Here is a 27976-nt window from a genome sequence, read left to right on the forward strand (position 1 = left end):
GAGTGTTTGTTTATAAGCTCATCCAGTAGCCTACTCTTCCTCAAAGGGTTCAGAGCAGCTTTCATCGAGGTTTCTCCCATCTGGGCACATTACCTGCGCCTCTTTCATTATGTGCCCTTCCTTGCCATTCTCATTTAGTGAGAGAAAGGCAGGCATCACAGTTGTCTTCTCAAAAAGTTTAGTACAGCCCAAGAAAACTTCAGAAGATACCTGTGGGATATCCCCCCCCCCCTTGTATTAAATTAGCTTGGATGAGAAAAGGCAGGACAACACTTCCAGCTCACTCCATGCATCTTTATTGAAAGAGGAGCACACAGCCCATAAAAAGAGCTGTGGCTTAACAGCAGTTCAGGCATGGCAACCTTCTGATTCTAACAGGTAGCCATCTCCTCAGCCACAGAGGTCTGACCCTTGTTCTGTAAAGGGGCTTGCTGCAGGAGCAGTTTATGGTGATGAAAAAGCGCCCCTAATTCTTCTCTAGTGGCTGTTCTTTTATTGCTTTGGGATACTATATTCAGACCACACCTGTGTGGTTTTATAGCTGGCAATCCATTACACATGTAAGTAGAGTGTGAGTGGCAAAGATACCTATCCAGATACTGTGTGACAGGATCACACTTCTCCAGTGGCCATGCTGTTTTTTATTATAATTCCTGGCAGGCTGCATGCAGCCTTGCTCATTCAACTGACAGGTCTGTGCCCACTCCCTAGTAATACCCTGTAAATTGTTTATATTAGAAAGGCCTTGCTGGTGTTGTTGGGACTCCCAACTCCCTTCAGATCCAGCCAATGATCAGGGATTATAGGAGTTGTAGTCCCAACAACACTGGGTGGGGGGGCACAGGTTCCCTACAGCTGGTTTATATATTAAATTATTTAGCATTTATGCCCCTCCAAATATCTCATGCTAGTTTGGGAGTGGGAGGTGCAAGTAATATTGCTCTGCTGGAGCTTGGGTGAAGGCAGAAATGCTCACTTGCACAGCAGCAGCAGCCCCCTGCTACCCAAGTGGCAAACATTGCAGCTGCCTGAAGTGGCATGAAAGAGGAGCTGTCCTGGTAAGCGAGGCCTGTTTCATAGGGGAGAATGCAGGCAGCTATAGATAGTTACATGTGCAATATTGTCTCCCTGTAGCCAGTGTAAAGAAGAATTTGGAGGACAACCTTAAGTCACACTATAATGAAATCACTTATTGGCAAAAAGAATATAATAAAAAAATGGCCATATTTCCAGTCTTACTACTTAAAAACACTCGCATCAAGGTCAGGCTTGTTCTCCTTACACCTAATAGCAGCTACCAAACACTAATCTGCAGGGCGGCGGGGAGGGCAAGGGACTCAATCCCAGGCAGCTGGCCTAGGCTGCTAATGAACGAACTCACTGAAGTGCCTGATGCTTACAGCACAGAGCTGCAGCCAGCACCTTGGCCTTCATTATTACTGGGGTGCCTCAGACAGATCTTTGCTGAAGATCACAGTCCTCTGCAGATACGCGTTAAAACGGAACTTGTCTTAAAATGTAGCTTCTGCACAAAGACAAAAGCTTCAATATAGCCAACTCTCAAATCTTCCCAAGGTCCCCAAATGCTGGTGCGTGCTCGTAAAGCTCACTTAGACGCTTCTTCTCCTGCATCTCAATTAGAGCACTGCGCTGGTTCACAACCTCCAGCAGCTGGGACAGGATCTCCTTCTCTTTCAGCTGGTCTTCTAGGGTTTTTGAAGTCTCTTTAAAAAAACACACACACACAAAAATGCGGCTCCAAGTCAGTCACTATTATGGCATAGAAAATAGGGAGCCTGCGGTCATCCAGATATTACACGACTGCATCTCAAATTATCCCTGCCCACTGGCCAGGAATTGTAGTCCCAACAATCTGGAGAGTCACAGGCTCCCCACCCCTGCTGTGAATGAAATTTCTGTTTAGTGTCTGTATATGTAATTCTTCTCAGCAGTTAAGTGAAATCAGGCAGACAGCGTGTCTCCATTATGACATTCCCAGAATTGCATTCTGTTTAGGACAAATTAATCCACATACCCCGTCTTCTCCATCACCAGTGTGTATTTAGAAACATTCTATACGCACAATGAAAATATCTAACCCTAACAACAGATCATGAGAACAAAGGAGCTGGTTCAAAGTTTGAATAATTGAGCCACGCTAAATTAGCAGGGGTGGGCAGGAATCACATGCACTGCTTTCTGCAATGGTACGCAGGTTTTCTGATAGAAGCAGGTACATATAAGATGCCAGAGTTCATTTACTTTGATAACTAACGGGCTCTAACTAGACTACAGCAGGCATAATTGAGTGCATAAAACAATTCTGCTTGATGCAAGAGACTTGAGTTCCTTTGCCAACTAGCTTAAAGCCCAAGAGAATCAGATATAGTAAATAGCAGGGTAGCAAGCTTCTGTTTCATGTATCCATCCTAAATGACCTTTCCCTCCCCTCATTCAATCAATTGATTTACAGTAATCAATTCTGTGAATGAATAAAAATATGCTCCCACTTAACTGGGCAGCAGTTACAAAAAATAGCTTGGCAAGCATTTCTTGGGTTTCTCTACATTTCCTAGTATAAACCTGGACCCCTTATACTCTCTCTTACCGTCCATATTATCGTATTGGCGCAGCTCATGATCCAGTTGGCACTGCTGTTCCTCTAGTTTCAGCTCTTGCACCCTATGGGGTAATAAATAACAACGGAGAACTTTGGTCATCCATAATTGAGAAGCTCATGATAGTATACAAGATCCACTCTTGAGAAGTCTTCCAATTGATTCTCCCTTTGTTAGTAACAGTCCTCTGTATACTGTCGGCTCAAATATCCATATACTTTAAGCCTCATTAAGAACAGACTATTGGGCATGAGTTAAAGTAGTAATGAATAAGGCATGTCTGCCTTGTCTAACTGGAGCTTCCCAGGGAAAGGTCCTGTTCTCCCTGAGATAGCCAATACTTCTGCAGTTTACAGAGGCCTTTCTATCTATAGAACATTACCAGGGGAGTAGTTCTTCTATATACACATGGCAGACTTTCAACATAAGGTCTGGTCCAGTGCCAACTTTGCATGGGTTCATTCTCAGAATTCCCACTACTGGTCTGCATCAGCCTCCCAGATGTTGCTGGACTCAAGCTCCCATCAGCCCCAGCTCATGTGGCCAGTGGACAGGGATGATGGGAGCTGTAGTCCAATGAAAGGCTGGTGTATTCTGCCAGCTGTATGTTTTGTTTCAAATGAGCTAGCTGTTTAAAACCAAGCAAGGAAAGGGGACAAAAATGACTTTTTAAAATGGCTTAGGGGACTAAGATCTGCCACTAAGTCCAAGAGCAACTCTAAACCCCTTAACCTCCCTTCCCCACCCTTGACTGGCACAGTAGTTCTATTCATGCTGTCTGTGTGACACACCATCTTCCAGCACTCTGAATATGAACTAGGTTGGGTTGTTAACGGCATTCAAGGTAGCACAGGAACCAGAATAATGCCACTGGGGTATCAAGAAAAACTGAGCACTACATGTGATAGTACAGGAAGGAGCAGTGCTGTACCAACTCCCCTGTGATCAGAACTGACATGAGTACCAGGTCTCAAAACTATGAGAGGCAGGGTCTCTTACGCAATCATGAGGTCAGACTCCTCGCACATCAGGCTGTTCTTCTTTTGGACCAGGGAAAGCAGCTGGTTCATCCATTGTTTTAGTTCAGCATCTGTTCCTGGAGGATAAAGGAGGGAAGAAGTTATCCCAGGAGTACAGCTGCCATTGCATGTATTATCCATAGGCTGCAGCCTCACCCCCATCTCTCTTGGCGGAAGCCCAGGCTCTTACCTCTCTCTTCCCGCAGAGATCGCTCCAGCTCTATTCCCTGTTGTTCAAGCTCTCGGAAAGTCACTTCAATCTCTTCCAGCCTCCTCTGGATTGACTGGAATGCCCAAGCAATAAAGAGTTGGTCAAATGAAGAAAGCATTTCAAAGTGTAAGGAAGAGGAACCCAAACACGGGTGGATAGCTTCCCAGAATAGCTGGCAGGAACTCTTATAGGGTAGTAGTACATTTTTTTGCAAAACCTGGCAGTGCTTATGATTGCCTATGAAGCAAAAAATGCCCATGTGTTACATCATTAAAAATCTAAGGGCATGATCCAATCCCTCCGGAACCTGAAACTGTGGATGTACAGGCTACTTAATACTATAAGCGCAATTTAGTCATTTTACAGTTTCTAGAATATTTCTGCCATTAACTTTATATGTGCGTACCATTTGCAACAGTTTAGAACCTATCAACTGTTGTGAAATAACTCACAAAGGATTTATAACTATTATAATCATCACGCTCATACAGTTCTATAAATTAAATTTTGAAATACTTTATACAATTAGTTGAATGAGCAAAATAGTCAACCTAGGGCTTCACACAGAAGGTGTTTCGGCACAGGAAGCAGCACACTCCAGTTTCAGGAAGCCTAACCTACTTATATGGGGTGGGACATTAACAGTGGGAGCAACTAGGATACAAGAGGAAAAGTGGGGGAAGCTAAGTGAGAGTTTACATCTAAATTAACAGGAGGAGGGCTCCAAAGTGGAGAAAATGGGTGATACTAAAGCCAGGAACTGGTACTATCAAGTCAGTGGAAATGGGCTATTTCACATTAGAAGTGAACACTGTTTTTTAGTCATTCATTCATTTGTTACAATCCAGCTTAGAAGGGTGTGTGTGTGTGTGTGTGTGTGTGTGTGTGTGTCTCCTAAAGGGCAGATTCAAAATCCATTAAATAATACTTTTTATACAGGTCAACAATGTCACACATCATTAGTCCTGGTATAGGGCAGCTCCCCATTTTATGCAGCAAACACAACAAGAGTGATTCCCTACCCCAAGTGAATCTTTAAGCATTTGTGTGCTGGAAACCCTTCCTGGAACAGCTGGATGTCTACATAATGAATTTTCTCTGGGAAATGGTAGTAAAGCTTGGATATATGCAAGCAAACATTCACCACATAAAGTGTGCAGCTGTTTATAATAACAGGGAGACTCTCTAGAGACACCTAACGGCCTCGGGGCTTGAGATGTGAAATAGCAGGCTGCAAGGTATCTGAAGCTTCCACCCTTAATTTCTGCAGCCCTGTTCCTCACTGGGATGATCCCTGTAAAAGTATCAGTGCCCGTCCACCAGCGGAGCATGCAAGTATTACCTGCGCTTTGCAAAACCTTTTCATTTGCGCCTCTTTGGCTCGTCGCATCAGTGTCTTCTTCCACGTTGGATACTGAGGTTCTTCAGTGAAGCTCAGGAAATGCTGCAGCCACAACACACAAACAAGAATCAAGTGAGATGAGATGTTTTTAAAAGCCGCTGTCCACCATCTAAACTGCAGTCACAGTTTAGGGCTAGACTACTGCATACTTTCTAGCTATAACCAACAGTGACCCAGCCCCGTTACAAGAAGGTACAAAAATAAATACATAAGCCCAAGGTGCCTGGTATGACATCACTGGGGAAAAGACAAGTGAATTGTTATTGCAAAATCGAGAGCAACTTAATGCTCAGAGTCTAAGTCTGGCTGACCCTGCAGCTGCAAGAAGTCTTGACAGAGTGACTCACTCTCCAGTCAAAACTTGTTGTGTAGACAGGACCATGCCCAGAATGCACAATGGAGAGGGTTGTCTTCAGGGCTTTGTGAGGTTCTTGTTAGTCATCCTTTCAGAACACGGATGTCTGCTGCTGTTCTTACAGACCCCCAAGCCAACTGCAGCCTCCTTGAGGGGGAATTCCAAATATTTGTCTGTGGTCCTTTTCCAGATGTGTGTCATAAATTTAGGGCCTAGCACCACCCATCCAAACTGGGGACAGGGAGGAGCTCCATGGATAAGAAGGTGCCTCCTGGAGCTTCCAACCAGCCACACCACTTGGCCAACTACTTCTGAGACTCTCTTTGTTGATGTGAATTGCTGGGAGTGTGAAAGACTTGTGGCCTGCTGCCAGTGAGATGGAGGAGATGGGGCAATGGGAAGTTGGGGTTTGGGGAAGAAAAGGAGAACGAAGATGTGTTGTACAGAGAAACCTGTAGGGTAAGGAAAGAGAAAAGGTGGGTAATAGATGTGGAGAAACTTGTGACAGTATAGGGGGAGAAGAGCAAATGATGGGATGCAGATTTTTAACAAAAATATATAAACACAAAAATTAATAGGCTAGAGAGAGAAAAAGAAGGGAAAACAACAAAACAACAGAAAACAACAAAAAAGGAGCTATGGAGAGGGAGAAAAGTGAATGGGGGGGAGAAAAAGAAGCAGAGTTAACAGAAGGGTTCTGAGAGATGCGGTGGTGAGACGAATCCCATGATTTGCTGAAGAGATTATGTTAAAAACCAAAAGAAAATGCTCTTCTGCTGTTAAAAGCAGAGAATTGAAGAGTTGGAAAGGACCGCAAGGGTGATCTAGTCCAACCCCTTACAATGCAGGAATCTTGCCCAACACAGGGCTCAAACCCATGACACTGAGATTAAAAGACTTATGCTCTACCAACTGAGCTATCCCAGTTTTGCTATGTTTGGATGTCGTGATGATAACACAGCCCTCCTGAGTTACTTGAAAATGAAAATGGTCCTGAAAGTGGTTTGAGTTGTGCTTGTCTGCTGTGGTGGAATTGAATTTTGGGCTTCTACACTCACAATATATGCTGCAAGATCTTGGCTCGTTGCTTCTTCCTCCTCTTCTTCCTCTTCACTGTCACTGTCAATCTCCAGAGAATCTGTCAAAAAAAGGACAAGAGAAAAATATTTCATTCCAGTGACTTGTGGAATGATGTCATAAATTAAAGGGTGATTTGGGGGCTGGGGGTGGAGTGAAGCTATCTTTTATAGCTAGAGATATCCAAGAGAAGAACTGGTTTTATATAATGAAGTGGGGTTCCTCATCACCAGTTAGTACTGCAGTGGTCTGAGACCCAGAACAAAACTGCTTCATAGAGGTCAGTGGATGCTGGTAGTATAGCCCTTAAACATTTATGAAGCATTAATAGAACACAGCACGTGCTTCCTGTTTTATGGTCTCCAGAAAGAGGACAAAGGTTAAGAAAGATAACAGGAAAGCACAATATGGGAGGGTTAACTCCCATGTCAAAGAACAGAAACAGGTCTGGTAAGCTTTGTGAGTTGGATTACGCAGGCAATGTGGAGAATGCTGCTGCTGCCGCTGCCACCACCACCTACTTAAACCACTTCATCTTAAAGGATGCGGGTTTATTAGAAGACACTACCATGGAAGTGGACCAGAGTAAACAGCTCTCTGGGCCACAATGAAGGCAACTCTGATCTGCTAACATCCCAAATGCTTCCGTTTCAGAGGCAACAAGCTAAATATTCAATGTCACAAAGAATAATGTGTTTTAATATGGGATTGCACGGTGGAGAAATCCCATGTGAGCAGGGTGAACATCGCACAGCACACACAAATGGATATGTTACTCAGGAAGCCAGGAAGCCATATGCAGCTGTACAGGAAAGAGCACATGGTGACAGCTGAGCATGGCCTTTGACGCCTAGGTTTAAAATCAAAGGTGGGGGAGCCATTTCAATGGCTCTGATGTTATTCAGTTTTGCTGAGGTTTCCTCCCATGTTTATGGTCTGCCCCAAACTTTTGGGATAAGGCGTATGATATATAAATAAAACAACCTTCTGAGATGGTGCTGAAGCTGGGTTCTTCTATTTTCATATCTGGAAAGTGAAATGAGGCTGATATTGGACTCAGTCGGGATAACTCAAGCTTTTCCAGGGCTGACAAGCAAATCTTTTTCTTTGGGAGATTTCCACACTCCTTCTGTTCTAGTTTGGGGCTCTGAGCAGTTGGCACCTTTCCAGAAAGAAAAGGATCTGTATCAGTTCCTTGAATTCCTGTCACCAGGCTGTCACGTGTCTCTTCTGGGGACTGGCTGCCAGTCCAATTTTCTGGTTCAAGTCTCTCTCTTTTTGGACTGGCCTTGTTTCCATCTCTGCCTTTGCCTACAACCTCTGAAGCTAAACCAGCCTCAGAAACAGAGTCCCCCAACTTCTTGTCCACCTCCACTAATGGTTGACGATGTGGATGCCAGGATGAGTTCATAGTACAAGAGCCTCCATTTACTCCGGCTGGGAGTAAGCTGTGGCCTTCAGCAGCTGATTTATGAAGTTCTGTAGGTTGACCTGTTGGCAGCTGACCTTCGAAAGACAACAGGTTCTCATCCAGGCTTGGTTGATATGGACCCTTTCCCATCTTATTGTCCTCAGCAGCCAAGTCCAGAGTGCCTTTGTCTGAAGGAATGAGGAGTTTGGAAGAATCCTAGGGAGATAAAAAAGCCAGTTTTCCAAGCAAGTAAGTTGCAAAGCTGTCGCCCATGAGCGTGACAGGAAGTAGCATGGAATACGCTACTAGACAGAGTTACTAGGTTAATTATCAGCTAGGGAGTGGCCTAGCTAGTCAGCACCAAATGCCTCAAATTCTGAAAAGGCATACATCCCACTCACCTTACGTGCTGCTATGACAGAGGCTGTGCTGCTAGGTGTAGTTATGTCCTTGGAGGCAGGACAGTGCAGCATGCAGTAGAAATTACCTAGGAGTAAAATCAAGATAGCCATAATCAGGTAGGGTATGTTGCCTACATTCACCTGACTTGCCAATAAACATGACTGCCAGGGCAGATTCAGATACCTCAAGGAGAATAAAAGCAAATGGCGCAAATGAATCTTGATATGCACTTGCAGGAAGTAGAGACACAATGCAAAGAAAGGCAGCCAGTTTGGATTTCAGAGAAATCAATGCCCCCGTCTGCACTGACGGCTGTGCCATTCAGGCTAACCAACTGCGTCTTCTCAACTCCACTCACCGTCGTCTTCATTGAAGGCGTAATCCCCCAGCCGCAGTGTCGTCTTGCAGCGGTGACACTTGAAACAGCCACGGTGAAAGAAGCATCCCTCCGCACTGACTCGCTCCAGGATGTACACACGATCTCCGCAGAAATAGCAGGCATCGCTGCTCCTCACCGAGGAGGTGACAGGGCTCTGCCAAAAGACCAACACCTTTAGGACCACACGTTCCAAGTCATCTTGTGCTTTGGTTTCAAAATACATGGTTCAACCCAATGAGACACATTAACAAATATCCACAAGTTGCTGGACTACAACTCTCATGATCCCTGAGCTCCAGCTGGGATGATGGGAGTTGTAATCCAAGAACATCTGGGAGAGCCGCTGGTCCCCCATCCCCAGCCCTCTGGCCTCTCTGCCTCCGACATCTAGCGATGACCTAACTCCATCCTGAGTGAGATAACCGTATCAGGCAGCATTACAAGTTACATTCCAATGTCTTCCTCCAAGAAAACAGCCTCAACAAGACAATGGCTACAAGGTCCAGCAAGTCGTTCCTTTCCGTCAGATAAGAGGAAGGGCGGGTTTGAGTCTCGAGAGAAGAGAGCTGCCAGGCTCTCTGCCAGTATCTAACTGCAGCAGATGAATGCAATAAAAATCTTCGTTTTTTGCCCAGTGACATCTGGCTTCTTCCAGGCCTAACAGCTGTTTCAGCTTGGCTTATGCATGAGAGCTAGCAGCCTGCAGCCTGATACAGGGAGGAACATTTAGCAGCCGCCCTGAGTATGTGCAAGTGGTCAGCCTTCATAGGCAGCATCCAACCTCCTCGCAACTGTTATTTGCCTCCAGTGTAGCCTACCAGCCAGAATTCAGATGCAACGTTTTGTGTAAAAAGGGAGGGAATCAATGTTTCTTTGAGACCTTAAAAATTAATTTGTGGTGGGCCACAGCAAAGTTCAAATTGGAAGTGAGGCAGGGTGGGATTTCCCAAATGCCATTTGAATTCCAATTTTCACAGGTGGAATTTGACCCTTGGGATCAGTCTTTGAACTGCAGTCTTAAAGTTATATTAGTCATCTGCAGTTGCAGTCAATAAACTGCATGCACTGGATTTCCCATCATGTGTTAAAAGGTCAGAAAATCTACAGAGTCAATGGCAATGACTCAAATAAGGATTCATTCCGTAAATGAAACTCCCTGATATACACACTGGATTAAAAAATGGAATTTTTCAGAAGCAATGAATTTTCAGAAGCAATGAATATCCATTCCCATCACTACTCTGGACCCAGACATATCTAATGTTAACTTCACACATAACCAGATTCCTGCAATGAAGGCATTTCCATGTAGAAATTCACAGGAAACCCAAAATGTAACCATAAAGTGTGAAGATGCTGCACTCAAGAGTTCCCCTCCCCCCCCCCCGTATATTCATGCAGTGTGAAACTGCAGATGGCTAAAGCTTCCCATCAGGCAGTGAAATACCACAGGAGTTTGGTATACTATGATCCACATGCAGATTTCATGTTCATTTTTTCAAGCCAGTACTTTCCATGTGGAATCATCACATATGACATCCTCCAAAACTTGTCTAGTACCAGATGAACCCCTAAGTGCAATGGCAGCAGAACTTACCCCAGCCTCTTGCTTGGTCTTTTTGGCTTGGTCATCCACTGAAGAGCTCTCCTGCAATCGAAAATTATGACTTTGGAGCAGCAGAAAAGACAGAAGGCCAAAGACAATTTGCTCCTGCAATAAACGTAGCCCCCACTGCCACCCCCCGCCCCGTCCTGTGCAGATGGTCCTGTACTAGGGACATCTGAAAATGGGGAGGGCTAGAGTGATCTGGGAAGAGATCATACCAGCTGCCAAAGGGCCACTAGCCAGCACATAAGGCACAAACAAACACACTGCTGGGAATGTCTGGTGATGGGCCAGCAATGGCTTTGGAGAGAGACTCACCAGGGCACGTTTACGTGAGAGAGAGAGACTTTTCTGAAGCTTGCTGAGGAAGAGGATAGCTCCCTTGGTACCACGTGTCGACAGAAGTGTTGAACTTTTCTCTTCTGGTTCTGGAAGAGAGAATGAAGTGTTTAGGAACTTGGGAAGCTGCCAGATACTAGTCCATCTAGCTCAGTACTCTACTGTCTACAATGACTGTGGCAGCAGCAGCAAAGAAGAGTTTGGATTTGATATCCCGCGTTATCACTACCCGGAGGAGTCTCAAAGCGGCTAACATTCTCCTTCCCTTCCTCCCCCACAACAAACACTCTGTGAGGTGAGTGAGGCTGAGAGACTTCAGAGAAGTGTGACTAGCCCAAGGTAACCCAGCAGCTGCATGTGGAGGAGCGGGGAAGCGAACCTGGTTCACCAGATTACAAGTCTACCGCTCTTAACCACTACACCACACTGGTTCCCCGAACTACCTGGAGATACTGCAGATTGAACCTGGAATGGCCTGGGAAGAGTCCCCAAGGACCAGGCAGAGAGGCCTGGAAACAAGGTTCTCCACTCCCCTTGTAGGAAAATCCCCAGGGCTGGGTTCCTTGGGATTCTCTACCTGGAGAGTTCTTGAAGGCATCATAAAACTGGCTCAGGTAGGTGATCAAGCCAAGCCTCTGAGGTTCAGACATCGAAGCCATTTCAGTGCTGGAGAGGACCGGAGGGATCCCTAGCTCTTGCTCTGCCACGTCTAAGGCCAGCTGGTTGTTCCCAATGGGGTCGTTCTGGTTGAGTGTGTTGACGTCTCTAGAGAAGGAAGCTACAAAGTCAAGGTGACTGACAGGACTTAGCTCAGACTGAGAGAAACTTTAACCAGACACCTGAAGCAGAAGGTGAAGTGTGTGACGGTTTCTTTAAAAACGATAGCAGCACAACTCCCAGCTCATGACAAGCTGGCTTGTGTGAAGCGGCTGCCATGTGCGTTACTGGGCACCAGGAGGCAGTCACACAAATTTCGTTACACTTTAAACAAAACAAGAAAAGCACACACAGCACTGCTTCCAGTAATGGGATGTCAGCCAGCAATCTTCCCACCCCTGTTTTAACAACCTTGCTCCCATCTCATTTCACTATGCAAGGACAGGAAGACTTGATCACCAAAAACAGGCAAATGAAACGTCGCTGCCATCCTATCTGGCAGGCAAGACTGTGAAGCAACAGACTCCCAGTTTGGGGAGTCTGTGGCTTTGTGGCCATTAACCCCCGAAACACCTGAGAAACATGCAGAGACTGCTTTGTGGGTGGGGCGGGGCACCTTTTTCAGACTGAAGACCACACTCCCTTCCCACAGCCTGGGTGGAGTGTCCCATGGCAGTGGCAGGCAGGGAGACCAGCAGCATAAGTGGGTAGAGCAATTAGTGTAAATTCTATCTTTGTACAGTAGCTGGTTTCTTCACACCTGCAGCTCCCTCTCTCTCCTCCATCCAGGTAAGTGAGAGGCCTGATCGGATCTCAAGACACATCCCAGCCAGGCATAGGGACTCAAGGAGGTGCAAAATAAAGGTGTGGCTGAAGAAAAGATGTTATGGGGAAAGTCCCACAGGAGAGACCTGGAGAGATGTGTTTGGCTCCTGGGCCTGAGATTCGCCATCCCTGCTCTATGGCAACATAAACATGAGCAGAGGCATCTTTTAAAGTCACATCTGCCTTTATGGCCCCCACCCCTTTCTCCGTGACTGGTAAGAGAGAAGGAGGAAAGGATGGTTGCTGTGGGGAAGAGGCTAGAGAATTGATACCTCTTCTAGATCAGCAAGGCAAAAGCTACCTGCAGGCCACAAGGTCTTCCCATGCCTGGCCTAGCTTGACCCTGACATCTGAGGCTCAGTGGACTCCCCTTGGTTCTGAACCTCCAACACAAAGGAAGGCTAGGATGGAAGCGTTCAGCTCTGCTTTTCTGAAGCAGAACTGTATAGAGTAGGAGAGTTCCACTTACAACACAAAGGCAGCAGCACCATGTGATTTCTAGAGGAGGGCTGGGGGATAGATGCTGAGCTTCCCAAAATGGGAGCAAATCACCAGGTCTGTAACAGAGATCTCTAGGCTGGACTAGATCTGTGGCTCACACACACAGCTTCTATTCCAGCATCAAATGGCAACTTGCATGTGTGTGTGAGCCACCACAGATCAAACTTCTTGCAAATCTCTGCATATCACTTTGTACATAATACATTTCACTGCAGTCCGTTCACACTCTCAGCTGTGTTATAAAGAATCAAGAAATAAAGTGATGTACAGGCATATATGGACTAGCCCTTAATTTAGGCCTTTGGGATACACAGTTTGCTGAATGCGTGCACGTGTGTGTGTGTGAGAGAGAGAGAGAGAGAGAGAGAGAGAGAGATTTAGAAAAAAGCACTTAGCCGCAGAATGAGTTGACCTGCACAACAAATTTTTTCTACAAATGGACAGTATAATCACTCTGAAGTAGCATTTCCTGAGCAGTACAGCAATGGCTAATCGTTATGCCTTTAGAAAGTTTGCCTCTAATGTGCCCACAAGCATTCCCTCCCTCTGGCAAGGCTCACTCACAGAAGATCTGGTCGGAAGTGATGTATGAGGGCACACAGGGCCAGGCCACTTTTCCAGGAGGATGTGAAGTCTTCTACCTTGATGCCGCGATAATTTGCTGTATTAGTTTGACACCAGCTAAGCAGCTCCTCATAGGCTCTGTTGGAATCTGGAGAAGGGTGGATGAAGGATGATGAAGAGGAGAGAGAGAAAGAGCAAACCAAGCTAAGGGTACATGAAAGAGAGAAACTTGGTCCAATTCCCAAGATGTACCTAGTGACAAGCAGGGATTGGGAACCTTTCAGCCCAATCTTTTTCCACCCCCTCCCCCAGGGGCCAACTCTAATCTTCTGATGTCATGATGGCATCAGGTGACTTGACAGGTAGGCAGTACAACCCGTCTAGCCAAGCTGACCCACAGGAAAGGGGTTGGCAAAGCAGCACCCAGCAGGACTGAACCCTCCACTCACCAGCTGATGAGCAGCTCCCCCAGCCCATTCCCTGCTTGGGCTACACTTGTGATGCAACACCCAGCTGGATTGAAAACCGCCTCCCACCACTGACATCAGCCAGTGACATCAGATGATAGACAAGTGGGCATGGTTTGGGAGGAGAAATGGCCTCATGAGTCCAACTGGACCCCCTGGCAGACCAAGATTAGCCTGTGGGCCAGCAGTTTAATAGGAATTAATAGGATTTCTGTAATGCACAGTACCTAGTCTGGCAGCATATTGGGGTTTATTGTCTGAACTTTTCCTCCTCCATCAGAGCTCAGAAAAGGGGAGAAGCCTAACACATAGCTACCAACAGAGATGAGACTGTGTGTGTGCTACTTTAGGATCAGGGCAGACTGCTGTAGTCCAAGTCCAGCTAAATAGGGAGCTTCAGCCAGCTTTTATGCTGACAACATGTGACTGCTTTGCCTAAACCACAGCTCTGTTGCGACAGGAAGAATAACCATCAAAGTATACTTTGCTTCCATCAAAAGCAGTACATCACAGGGCTAGCCTAGCACCACTGACCCTACTCTGATGCCACACAGGAACCCACAACAATCACATTGCCATCATCTGCACCGCTGATTTACACATCAGCATGCAATAGACTTGTAACAACATCCTTAGCTTAGAATCCATCAACGCACAGCCTAAAAGCTGAGTGGAAGTGAATCAGATAAGTCTTCCTAGTAGCTAGCACTCCATTTCTAACCAGGGTGACAGTGAACGGGCAGGTCACATTATCTCCCCACCTCCCAAAACACACAGTTATTTGCTAACCATCACAAGGGCTATTCCATAAGCAGAGCAAGGCCAAGGGGAACAGACTGGGTTATGGAAAACAATGACAGTGTGGGAGGAAACATGAGAAAACACAGAGAAGAAACAAGAGAGCTGTAATTTAAAGAGGGAAGGGAGAGCCAGAGGGACAGAGAAATGCGCACACACACATAAGAGAAGGCAGAAAAACAGTTCAAGAAATGAAGAGCGATCTGTGGCATTTTTAGTTTATTTCGTAGAAAGCTGGGAAGGAAAATGCTACAACTAGAGCAAAATGTAATAGATAAACACCCTCTCCACTGTTTAAGAACTGGGCAGCAGGGGATTTTTCCCCACAGAAGTGATAGTTTGGGAGTGAAAGATTGTGACAAATGTGTGTTTCTCTCCTGGGAGATGAATAGAGGGTGCCTATGCAGTAGGCAGAAATGTTTCAGCATTGTTATTTTGTTGGGAGGCAGAAGTTTTTACACCCAAGTTTACACCAGAATAAAAGGGAATTTCACTGTGGAAAGATTTGGACCATCTTTCTCCAGGGGACCTTGGCATGCCTGCAGTGAGGCAAAAATACGGCAAGGCCTTAGTTCTGGGCTTCTCGCCAACCAAGAGGCAAACCAGCCCCAAGACAAGCCAGCCATGTTGCACAGAGCTAACCAAGATACAGTCCAGAGTCAACTGGCTGGCTGACTATAATTGACCAAAGTTTCCTCAACCCTATTAAGGCAACTGGATTCTGCTACTCTGTTACTAAGGTGCATGCTGTGTGCTTGTGGATCATGGGAATATTGCCCAAAATGCAGGTGTATTCCTGGTATTTCCCCCCCCAAAGGAATATCCTGAACCAGTTTTCTTCTGGGGTAACAAAATTGAAGCACTTCCAGAAGTGGAACCGTAGAGAATGGGTGGAGGGAGAAAAAGAATTGCAAAAAGCACTGAGATCAGAGAACAAAAACCCAGCAAAAAAAGAAAGAAAAAGGTCTCCCCTAGTAACAATCTGCTGACACTGACTTGTGGACTCTATGCACTATGCCAGAACACTTGAAAGTAGTCAGCCTTAACACTGATTCCTCTCTGCTAAGAAAACCTGCCTTCAGAGACTATTTTGCAAATTACAGATCATTGAGCAAAGCCAGACAAACATCTGTCTGGGATGCTGCAGGCAGTGGATCTCTTGTTCCAGACTCAACTGAGTCTCTCCCAATTTTATGTTTAATCTATGTGCAGAGCGGTGTGGATTCTGCACATGCAGAACTGAGTATCTCCAGAATCTCAATCCTCATTATTTCAAAACAGGACATTTCTAGCCTTTGTGGAGACAAAGGAAGGTTTGAAAAATGTGTCAGCAATGTCTGGATGGTAAGAGCTGTTCAACAGTGGAACAGACTACCTTGGAAGGTGGTAGAAGTTTTAAAACAGAAGTTGGATGACCATCTGTCAATGTGACTCCTACACTGCAGGGGTCTGGAAGAGATGACTAAAACTGGACTTCAGGGGGGCAGGAGGTACATTGGTGCCTTGCCCATATCTAGCAAAAGTGGAACTCGCAAAACAACTAAATATATACACATTGCTTCATTTTCTTACTACATAAGAAGTCTGTTAGAGTGAATGCTTGGGATCACTCTTCCACATCCCAGTTTGAGAGACAGCAATATTGACCCAGATATTTGCTGCTTGAGGGTAAAGCAGAGTCCTAGGGAAGGACAAGCAAGCAGAGAGGTCATATGGGTAGAAAAACAGAAGAGGAGGATCTGCACTTTGTTGCAGAGAAATCCAATTCATCTAAAGGAAGAGAACAGCGAGTATGAACGAGTGTGGAGGGGTCTGGTACTGGTTTTCAGATAGATCCATGCAACCAGTATCCAGGGGAGAACATGACCCAGACTTGCCTTTGCTGACTATCTCAGGGCTGCCACGATTTCTTCCTTTCTTCATATCCATTTCAATTTCTCCCGTCACATACAGATTACGAACCTGGAAGCAGGTGCACCCAGTTATTTATTTCCTATCACTGACCACAGCTTGGATCCAGAACAAGACCCAGCTAATTCCCCCAGGTCTGCAGCTGCCCAAACGCTTCTTGTGTGGCCCTTAGCATCCCAGCTTGGAAAACACACCACACCCCATTACTCAACAAAGAACAGCCTTCAGCACCAGAACAGCACAAAAGGATGTCTTGCAAGGGAGTCTCTTCTCCAAGCCCTATTGCAGCGAATGCCAGCGTTCTTATACATTTCTGTTACTTTCGGAACATGGCTCAGGGACATGGCATGGTGCCAGTGTTTAAAAGCTGCAAAGAAGAGTGCATGAGGCAAAGAGAATCATCAGAAAACTGACAAGGAAAAGGAGGAGATATTGTGTTCTTCACCACCACCCTATATGTATAGCAATACCTGAGAGGCCTTGATGGCTTGGAGGTTGATGTTTGGGTACCGCGTAGTAGGATCAATGCTGTACTGACTGATGTTCTTGTTGGTGTTGTCAGGTGAGGTCTGCGACAGCTGCTGATATATGCTCTCCCTGCAGGGAGATTAAGCAGGAATGTCCCCCTCTTAGTCTCTCAGCACCAAGATACATTGTGTACATGGCACTCACAGCCTTCAGGAGCCTTCAGGCAAAAGAGGAAGATCAACATGCTCTCACCCTTCTCATCTTCACAGCAGTCCCTCCTCACCCCTTGCCTGGGTCTGTGGGGTGAGCAGCATCAACAAGTTCTCCTGCACTCTCAGATTCCCACTACATCAGACAGTTACACCCATTCCTGTCCCCCATTCCATGCTCCAGATCAGTTACTCAACAGCCCTGCAGTCTCCTAGATGATGCTGGGAACTTCCTGAGGTTGGGCAGCAGAACAGAAAGGGGCTCCACCAGCTCACTCACTTGCCTGTGTGCAGTTCCTGGTGTCTTATGGCTACCAGGCTAGGGCTTAAAAGACTGAACAAGAGAGCATGAAGCAGAAGACCCTTCAGAAAAGACTGTCTATGTATGGTTCAGTGGGAGAAAACTGCCCAAGGCTCTGAAGCACTACTTCTAGACAAAATAGGCAGTCCTGGCTCACTGTATCAATAGTTCTCCTCCCTACATTGAACGCATAACCTGGAACATCTATAGACCTCAAGATACCACCACCATCGCCAATCACCCCTCCATCACTGTGGTCAGAGAATGCCCCTTCTCAGAGTGCTCACCTCTCAGCCAGCACATCCAAAGGGGGCATCCCCGAGGCCCATCTTTTCACCATCCAGGCAGCATCGAAAGCTGCCAGGAACCCTCTGCCCACACCAGTGCCCAAAGGCCAGAATGGCTGGGAAACAAAAAGAGAGAGAAAGAACAAAGAGATGTTTTGGGGTCTCTTAGCAAAATGAGTCAATCAGATATAGCAGATGTTGGCCAGCAGCTCAGCTGCATCAAAAACGCAGCAGGAAATAGGGATTCCAGGGTGATTCTGGCAGTCATGGTTAATTCACAGCAGCCCCTCTGTGTGCTGCATGTTGTTTTGGCAAATGTTTGCACTAAATGGGGGCCCACTCCCCACTCACACCAGGTGTCAGCTGGCTAGCTCTGTTTTGTCAGATAAAGGGGGCTGCATAGTGAAGTGAATTAGTGCAAAGGATAAAGTGCTAGATCAGAGACAGCAGGTTTCCCAGATGTTGGATGAGCCCTCCAAGCTAGACAAACAGAAGGGCAGGGTTATTTAAAAAACAAAAACAATCAAACAAAAAACCCAATGCATATGGTCCCCGGCCAAAGGTTAGCTTCAGGCCTCACAAAATCCAGGAGCAGATTTGCCTTCAAGCCCAGATAGTCAAGTAACATAGCTCCCTGCTAAGTCCAGGTGAAAGACAGTCTGTCTGAGAAATATGCAGATTTAAAACAAGATAGCAGGTTGCTTAACTTTAAAGAACATTTCAGCTTTCAACACATTTTCTGCAATGGTTCCCATCACAATGCATAAAAGAGGAAAGTGTTTTTTTTCTAATCGGTACAGCATTATTTACTGTAATGCAAGTTTATAAGCACTCATAGAAATCAATCGGAATGAAAGCTTAGCCAGTGTCAGAAAAATCCCAAAGTAAAGCTCCCATGTAACACAGTTACAACAAACTTCACACAAATTGTTTAAACCTACATTTCCCAACTGACAGCAATTTTTTAAGATGAGAAAGCTTTGAATGAAACCCTCTCCAGTTCTGAACCAGTAATAATAATAAAACCAGCATGAGACAAAGGACCCCCAGACGGTTAAGTCCAGTCAAAGGCAACTATGAGGTTGCGGCACTCATTTCGCTTTCAGGGCAAGGGAGTCAGCGTTGGTCCACAGATAGCTTTCCAGCTCATGTGGCTGGCATGACTAAACCGCTTCTGGCGCAGCGGAACACCATGACAGAAACCAGAGTGCACGGAAACGCCATTTACCTTCCCGCTGCAGCAGTACCTATTTTTCTACTTGCACCGGTGTGCTTTTGAATTGCTAGGTTGGCAGGAGCTGGGACAGAGTAACGGGAGCTCACTCCATTGCACGGATTCAAACAGCCAACCTTCTGATCAGCAAGCCCAAGAGGCTCAGTGATTTAGACCACAGCACCACCCACTCCCCACTGAACCTGTACAATCTCAAGGCAGTGTGCCATGTGATTTTTCTGAACAAGTAGGTCAGTTCATATGGAAAGATAAGTGAATGAGAACTGCAATCAAGGATGGCTGAGCTGCACCACCACCACACCCACTCTCCCACTGTGAAAAGGACTATGTCCATATGCTTGTTGTGGTCTCATTATGAGGACACTTACCTCCACCAGGCAGTCCCCCACCAATCCAATGAGCAGCTTGGCACCATTGCAGTCACGCACCAGAGCTGCGTTGTCTGAGCGGCTCATGCAGGTGAAGTCGAACATGTCAACATCTGGGTGGCTGCGGTGGTTCAGTGCAAACTGCAAATCAGGCAGCTGGTAATTGGTGGAGAAGTTGGCAGCTTCCTTGGCATAAGCAAGAAGAGCTTCTTGGTTCACATTCTCTGGAGACAGCAGGCTCTCTATGTCTGACTTGTCCTAGAAATGAATGGAGACCAAGATATCTTCCATAGTAATAGTAAAAAAATCTTGTTGGAATGTGGCAGAGTTCAAGATTACAGGTGTGTCAATCAGCTCTTGGCCTGGCAGGATCTTTCACCTCCAAAGCATGTAAATTCAAAAGATGGTTTGGGGTCGCCATCCCCTCCCACATGGTACTTGCAGGAGCTTCAGTCTCTATACGTACATTTAAGATAACTCCTTTTTTCAGCAGGCTCTGCTTCTTGGCTGTCATGACGAAGTAATGAGTGTCGTCTTTATAGTAGACAATGTTTTCCAAGTCAATGCCTATAATTGTTCAAACACAAGCAGAAGGTTAAAGGCTGGGGGCTGTTTTCAGCCTAGCACTACGCAAAGCTTCCATCAGTGCAAGGATTTCTGCTTGGGCAAAGGAATGTTCTTCTGCCCTCTTCTCCCCCCGTCAGTGGCGTAGCATGGGGGGTGCAGGGGGGCCAGCCGCACCGGGCGCAACATCTGGGGGGGGCACGCTCGTACTCGAGTGCTAAAATCCATGGGTTAGGGGGCGCAAATTACTTGCCTTGCCCCAGGTGCTGACAACCCACGCTACGCCCCTGCCCCCCGTGCCCCTAAATCTGTTCCAGGGGTTCCCCCAACACTCTGGTGTAGATTTGGGGGAACACAGGACACACACAGCAGGAAGAAGAGGAGGAAATTTCCATTGTACAAGAGGAAAGCCTTCTGATGATGTAACATGGTACTTTGTACTACCAGATTTTAGAAGACATCTGAAGGCAGCCCTGTTTAGGGAAGCTTTTAATGTTTAATAGGTTATTGTATTTTAATGTTCCGTTGGAAGCCGCCCAGCGTGGCTGGGGAAATCCAGCCAGATGGGCGGGGTATAAATATATTATTATTATTATTATTATTATTATTATTATTATTATTATTTACATGTAAAATGGCTTACATGGATTTAAATTCATGGAAGGCTATCAATAGCTACTAGTCATGATAGCTGCATGTTGCTTTCAAGACCAGAGGCAGCGTGTCTCTGAATACTAATTGCTGGGGAAACACAGTCGGGGAGGCTGGCCATTGCCCTCATGATCGGTTTGCAGACTTCCCAAAGGCATCTGGTTGGCCACTGTAAGAAAGCAGGATTTTTGACAAAGCAGGTCTTTGGTTTGATCCAAGAGAGCTCTTCCTTTGTGCTTACAGAGCTTTATATAGTTGGCACTTGAGGAAACAAATATCCTATCTGCCAAAAATCCCATGCCAAGAAAGCCTGATTTGTTAAACTACCCAAACAAGCAGATTTACATAATTTATTCAGCTTCTATTGGAATGTATCCAAAATGGCAAGGATCCAGGACTGGTCAAAAAGGTATTTGAAACAGGTTGACCCTTTTCCATTTGCTGTGTGGACTTCCCCGTTTTCTCTCACTGCAAACTACGGAATGACATAGATTTTATTGAAGGCACAAGGGGAAAGTGTCATTAACTGTAGGTAAGAAGCATCCGGCCCAGACCTGTTTTGTTGTAGAGGTTTTGGAAGAATTTCTGGTTGTAGATGCGAGCCACACCGCTGATCTCAGCCACCTCCACCTCAGCCCTGCTGTGGTGATTAACGAAGTTGGTGGTGATGCCAATGGCCAGTTTCCCACGGGTCTCCTTCCGCTTAAAGCCTGGAGATAAACACACAAAGAGCGCTAGTCCTGAAGGAAAGGGAAGGGTTGGCAGTTTGTGAAAGGACTAGGTAAAGGATAGAAGAACAGAACATGGGGCCTGTTCCCTCATCTGAAATATGGTAACACCCCAAAAGTGTCCAGACTAGCCACTCTATTTCTAGTAGTGGAGTAGCAAACGCCAAGCCCCAGCTCCATTGACTATCATGATCTCTGAAGAGTTGCATGGGATTTACCAGCTCTCAAGGTGACACCATGAGGAATTCTGATTGAACGTTGCAAGAAAGCTCAGCACCATGGCAGGACGGCAATTGTACTCATCTATTATGATCTGAAATGCTGGCAGCATTTCACAAAAGCCGAATTGGGTCTCTCTGTTTGGGGAATTGTTGGTAGGGCTTGAAAAATACTGCAGCACTCCTATAAAGATGTGGGAAATGAAAGGAGAGGGGCAAGGAAATGCTGGAGTGGAGTGGCAGGTCAGCTCTGAAAATGGTCTGGGCAAGCCCCAGTAAAAGCTGCCACCAGAGCCAGCTTCCTGGTGCCAAAGCGTCTACAGAGAATGTTCCCTCTCCCTTTGCTTTTCATCTCCTCTCCTGCCCCAAGGCAAGATGCCTTTCAGATTTTTTTATAACCCAAGCTATTATCTGTGGTTGGCATTGTGGTAGGCTGGGCAGCTGCTCTTGCCGACGCACCTAAAGCCCTCTTGAGGAGCCCTTGATTTGGTATTGAGGGAGATCAGGAGAAGCAGAGCAGATGAAAGAAAAACCTTAAGTCGGGGGAAAAAATGTCCAGTAGCACCTTAGAGACCAACTAAGTTTGTTCTGGGTATAAGCTTTCGTGTGCATGCACATGAAAGCTTATACCCAGAACAAACTTAGTTGGTCTCTAAGGGCTACTGGACATTTTTTATTTATTTATTTCTACTGCATCAGAGCAACACGGCTACCTACCTGAATCCAAAACCTTAAGTGTCAAACTCATGGTCTCTAGGCCAACTCCCCAACTGACAAAATGAAAAACATTTAAACACACTCAAAAAGAGGCAATTTCAGTTTACTCTACTTCACTCAGCTTGCAGATTCCAGGGCAAATATTAATACTGTACAAACATTTCCCCAAACAACCAAAAATATAGGAAGCAGGGCTCCCCTGAATTCTGAGTGTCATAAAAGCTGAGGTTTGGGGAAGTGTCTACCATCCCCAAAATCTGCAATAATGCTTTGGCCTTTCACTTGGTTAAGCACCATATCTACAAACTGGACTGCATCTGCATTGAGTTGCCCTGTTTGTTCCTAGAAAACTTGTAGCTTTGCCCTTTATTCTATCTGCTGGAGGTGCTCAGTACAGGGGAAGGGGAGAACCTGATCATCACAAGGCCAGAGGCACAAGTTTCCTCCAGTGTTGAGGAGAGATGTCATTAGAGGCCTAAGGAGAAGTTGATAAGGCACTGGGAGCATAAAAAACCCAAAATAAAATCCTCCCACAACCTTAACCAGAGGCGTTAAAGGGCTGCTTACCTTCTGGCACAAACCTGCCACCGCCGGCAGAGATGAGGACGTCAAATTCACACTGGTTCAGGAGACACGAAGGAGGATGTAGGATGGCTCTCCAGCCACTGACTGTAATAACAGAGGATGGAATCATCAGGATCCCTGCTGCAAAGACCGCCAAATCCACCAGACCCTTCCCCAGACTTGCATGTTTATAAAGAAAGCAGGAACAAAGCAGGAGAAGCTGCAGGTCTCAGTCTCAAAAGCAACCCAATCCTGTCTTGGAATGTGTTAAGGGCACCATAATGTCCTGGTCTGAAACTCAAGAACTGCATTTGTTCACAATTTTGGAGATGGGATTGCCTTTGTGGAGGGACCTGTAGCCAACAGGACACCCATGAAAATGTAACAGCTTGACCAAGACGTGCCTCAGAGCCATGCGCTGTGAGAGACCATGATCATTTTTTTGGCAGGGTGTGTCTGATGGCTTGGTTTCTTTCTGGTTCTGCTTCTATGGCAAAGTAAGGGGGAAATGAACATTTGAAAGTGGAGGCAGAACAGAGAAGAAACTCATCCATGAAACAGTTTTTCACTGTGACGTCCTGAGCTACCTTCTCACCTGCAGAAACAAGGGGTGTGGGAGGGGTGTGGATTGGTGCATTGCCCTTAAGGACTCCAAAGGCTTTAGACTTTTGTCGTTCTTACCTTGTCCATCTGAATTTGCTGCAGGTGGAACGAGCCCCTTAAACTGCACATTGATGTGAACCTGAACTCCCAAGAGTAAGGCAACTTTCAGCAGGATCAGCTGCAGCTGACGGATGCCTGCAAGACGGAGAAGGAGAGGGTTAGCAGAGCTGGCCCAATTAAACAAACAAACAAGCCCATCTGTGCCCATTTCAAAGTTGCCCTCAGGCAAGCACTGCCTTAAACCGCAGCTCCACCTTCCAGCCACCTCTTCTTCCAATTTCAGAAAGAAGTCTGTTCCATGATTTCCCTGTCATGGGGTTGGAAAATCATGGCCCTCCCCAGCTTCAACAAGAGGGGTACTGAGTCCCAAAGAGCTATCGAATATGGCACCATGGAGCGTTTTCTAGATGCAGGTTGGGGGGGAGGAGTGTGCAACAAGCTAAACTCCAATAAGCCAATAGTGTTAAAGTGAAAGCAAAGCCCAAAAGACAGGAATGATCATTAAAGTCAGCTAATTCCTCTGCCACACTGGCAATTTGACCGATTTATTTACTTACACAATTTATTACCGTATTTTTTGCTCTATAGGACGCACTTTTTCCCCTCCAAAAATTGAGGGGAAATGTGTGTGCGTCCTATGGAGCGAATGCAGGCTCCTTGGCTTCAGCGATAGCAACGCTAAGCCTCCGAAGCGCAGAGGGAGCACTCCCTCTGTACTCCAAAGGCTTCATGTTGCTTTCGCTGAAGCCTGGAGAGCCAGAGGCGTCGGTGCGCACCGACCCCTCTCGCCCTCCAGGCTTCAGGGATAGCCGCGCGCAGCCCCTCCAGCAGGGAGAAGCTGCACGAGGCTATGGCTACTTTAGCCCCCCGCAGCTTCTCCCAGGAGGGAGAGGTTGCGTGGGGCTAAAGAGGAAGCCAAAGCAGCCAGTGGGATCCATCCCGCTGGCTGCCTTGGCTTGTGACATAGCCGCGCGCAGCCCCTCCGGCAGGGAGAGGTTACGCACATCCTGTACGCTGCTCTTTGGGGCTGGGGGGGAAATAAGATTTTTTTCCCTTGATTTCCCCCCCTAAAAACTGGGTGTGCCCTATGGTCCGGTGTGCCCTATGGAGCAAAAAATACGGTAATTTATTTGAAACACTGATCCAATGCTGTTCTTTCTGAATTGGTACCACCTTGATGTACAGTTACTTTCTTGAGATGTACAGTTTAATTTGGGTACCCATTGCAGTTCCCTCAATGAAACACAATCCTCCTTATGAGACACACCATAGAATCGTAGAGCTGGAAGAGACCATGGGGGTCAACTAGTCCAACCCCCTGCAATGCAGGAATCTTTTTGCTCCATGTGGGGCTCAAACTCACAACCCCGAGATTAAAGCCTCATGTTCCATCGACTGAGCTATCTAGTAAAAACCAATTCCTGAGAATGCCCTTTCAAAAGCAGAAATGCTACATTTTGCAGTAAATGTTCAGTTTACATAGGGATGCTGGACCTTTAAATGCACTTTTAAATGGCTTTTTCAGTAAACACTTTCCAGACAAAGCCATTTATTTATTTATTTATTTAGTTAGTTAGTTAGTTAGTTAGTTAGTTTTATTCTTATTCTTATTCCAACCTACCCACTCCCACCACTACTAGCTCCCATTAGCTGGTAATGCTGGTTTCTTGCCACTGTTCCATAATGTTGAAGATCCTTTCCCTGCCCTGGTCCATTCTGCATTACTTACTGATGTGATCCAAGGATCCTGTGCAGAAGTGGCCATAGAATTTCTTAGCTCCCAGAGCCCGCAGGTCTTGGATGCTGAAAGGCCAAAGGTGCAGCACATTGTTCCGGGAAAAGGAGTCTCTCTTCTCCACCACCACCACGTGGGCTCCAAGGAAGGCCAGTTCAATCGCCGAGCGGAGGCCGCAAGGGCCTGCCCCAATAATCAGGCACTGGAAAAAGAATTATCACCGGGTGGTAAGTTTATAAAATGGTGCCATAAAGGAGACAGTGCTTACACTTTGAAGCTGCCGTGGCCGCAGCCTCTGGAGCGGGCAGGTAACATACAATCCATAAGAGTGACTGTGAGCTTGGCATTGTGTCAAAAGAGGAGGCGGGCACAATGCTGCTTTTCAGAGGCAAAGGAAGACCCAGGAGCCTCTGCAGCAGGCATGTCCAAAGTCCAACTCAGGGGCCTAATCCGGCCTGCCAGTTGGTTTAATCTGGCCCCTGTAGCAGCTTACTTCCTGAGTGACCTAAAAAAAGGTTAACAACTTCAGTCCTAAAAAAAAAGGTTAACAACTTTGGTTGGCCCTTTGGTCAACCCTCACGGCCCTTCACTTCATCAAATCTGGCCCTCTTTGAAAAAAGTTTGGATACCACTACTCTGCAGTTAACTGTTTTTTGCCATTACCATGGTCTTGTCCCCTCACTACTATAAATGCCTTCTTCAGGGATTTTTTTTTTCAAAAAAAACCCTGTTTTAGCACGGAACTTAAAAGTATGGTAAACCCACACAGAGTGACTTGTCTCAGTCTCCTTCAGCAAAGCAGCCGTTCAATCACATGAGCGGACAGTCAGAATTTGAATCATGCTTTGTTGCAACAGATCCAGCCATACGGGAAGTTCTTAAACATCCACCAAGATTTTTTGCAACAGATGTTTACACTCTAAACCACCTAAGGCCCGATGCTGCCCATCTTGCCTGTACACCCCAACAAGTCACTGCAGATCCAAACATTATTTTTGCAGAGCATTCCGAGATCTGCTACATACTTCTGAGCCCTACTCTCAGAGCGTACGTTTAAGGTTTATCTTGGCAATCGCCTCAAGCTGAACTGCTTAGCCTCCATTCAAAGGCAGTTTTAATCCGTATATGGGGTTGGAAGGAAGGCAGCCCTTGCTCCATAGAGCAGAACCTCACAGACCAGCACCAAACATCCTTGGGAAGCTGCCAAAGGTCAACCCCATTCCTGCCAGTGGTTCCCCCCTTAAAAAGAAATTCAGCCTGATGCTCCTAGCCGAGTCTAGCCACAAAATGGCAATCTCCCATAAGATGGCATAGCTTTGTTCCAGGACAGGGCATTGTGGGAAATTCAATCAACCATCCCTAGCTGCCTGGCAAAGGCTCAGAGAGATTTACAGGGCACCTTCCTTGCCATCCAGTGCTTTGTGCTGCCACTAAGTAAGCCCATCTAGGCCCTCCAGAGTCCCCTTTGTCTCCAGTTCTCTCAAACCTAGAGCCAGCCCTGGACAGAGTACAGAGTCACAAAGTGACATGGAGCTAAGAGTCACTCATCATCAGCGGCGATGTTCACACAACCAGAGTCCAGAATGTTCAACACTTCACATTCCCAAAGCTCCACAAGCTCAGCAAAGAGTCACGTTTTCCCAGCAACAACCTGTTGCTGCTTAAGTGCTAGGAAGATGTTAAGTGTTTCTGAAACAGAAGCTCACCCCCAAGGAAATGCAACTAGGAAACAATACAAAGTACCAATTTACCATCCTGTAGGCTTTTCTGTCCCGTGGTTACTTGGCCATATGATTTAGCACAAAAGTAGGGCATTTAATCCCCCTGCAACACATTCTTACGTGCGGTAACAGTTGGAGTCTCGACCGCAAGGGCTCCCTGCATTTGTCACATGGCTGGATTGTCAATTATATTAGGCATCCCTGGGTGTGATGTTAAGCAGGGAAGGAGGTTCTCCTGAGCTACAGGGTTTCATGGACAGAATCTTTTAACAGCCACTCAGAGCTCCTTTGGGAGGGAGAGTGGGATAGAAATTTAATAAATAAAATTAATATATATATATATAAAGGAATGGCTTCTCTTTCTTTTCTTTCCTTCAGGTTTCACAATTCCAAGTGTTTACATATTTTGAAAGATTTTCACAACACTGGTCTTTCTCAATTGTTCCTTTTAATTTTAATTGACGTTTTGTTGTTTTGAGGTTTTATGAAGAAACCATACTGCATCATCTCCATTTGCTTATGTGCTATGTGATGATCGGTTTGTTGGTGACAATGCAATTAAATCTTGATTTTAATGCATAAAGTGAACTTTGGAAGGGTTCTTCAGGAGCACAATTGCCTACACGTTTGGAAATCAATGGAAACCCCACCATTATCAGTGCGAGTTATCTTTTAGAATAACAGGAACACAACAGACAATCTACTTCTGTAAGTTAAGAACTAGGAAGTAATGATAAAAACATTGTAGCAATGCACGTAGAGGTAGGCAGAACTAATGTTTACATTACGTATAGCAACAAATCAGGAATTGGAGCTAGAGGTGCAGCAACCACAGAATAAGAAAAATAACCCAGATATGATCATCTGTACTGCTGAAGTTTAGCACACATTTAAGAAACAGGCCTGCTTCAGCATCTGGGAAACACGGGAAGATGGTCCTTGGTATTGGCCACCAGGGGAGAGGCCTAGTATGTTCAGCATCTCATGTGATGACCATCAAGTAGAC

General features: G+C 46.1%; 1 protein-coding gene across 3 annotated transcripts in view; it reads right to left on the bottom strand.

Moving 5' to 3' along the window:
• Positions 1–231: 231 nt before the first annotated feature.
• Positions 232–27976, bottom strand: part of MICAL1 (microtubule associated monooxygenase, calponin and LIM domain containing 1) — a 45398-nt gene continuing 17653 nt past the window's right edge. For all 3 annotated transcript variants that reach the window (XM_081866602.1, XM_081866601.1, XM_081866603.1), the window contains exons 3-24: positions 25244–25451; positions 23533–23649; positions 22855–22956; positions 21179–21334; positions 19876–19976; positions 19410–19667; positions 17808–17923; positions 17013–17139; positions 16509–16593; positions 13367–13514; positions 11397–11584; positions 10799–10908; positions 10472–10522; positions 8854–9028; positions 8495–8580; positions 7667–8309; positions 6664–6743; positions 5191–5292; positions 3828–3921; positions 3618–3714; positions 2609–2682; positions 232–1724 (exon numbers count right to left, since the gene is read on the bottom strand). In XM_081866602.1, coding sequence (XP_081722728.1) covers positions 1561–1724; positions 2609–2682; positions 3618–3714; positions 3828–3921; positions 5191–5292; positions 6664–6743; positions 7667–8309; positions 8495–8580; positions 8854–9028; positions 10472–10522; positions 10799–10908; positions 11397–11584; positions 13367–13514; positions 16509–16593; positions 17013–17139; positions 17808–17923; positions 19410–19667; positions 19876–19976; positions 21179–21334; positions 22855–22956; positions 23533–23649; positions 25244–25451 — 3282 coding nt within the window. In that variant the 3' untranslated portion in view covers positions 232–1560. The remainder of the gene's footprint in view (positions 1725–2608; positions 2683–3617; positions 3715–3827; positions 3922–5190; positions 5293–6663; positions 6744–7666; positions 8310–8494; positions 8581–8853; positions 9029–10471; positions 10523–10798; positions 10909–11396; positions 11585–13366; positions 13515–16508; positions 16594–17012; positions 17140–17807; positions 17924–19409; positions 19668–19875; positions 19977–21178; positions 21335–22854; positions 22957–23532; positions 23650–25243; positions 25452–27976) is intronic.

Source organism: Podarcis erhardii, assembly GCF_964252035.2.
Source record: "Podarcis erhardii genome assembly, chromosome: 6".
Taxonomy (NCBI): Eukaryota; Metazoa; Chordata; class Lepidosauria; order Squamata; family Lacertidae; genus Podarcis; species Podarcis erhardii.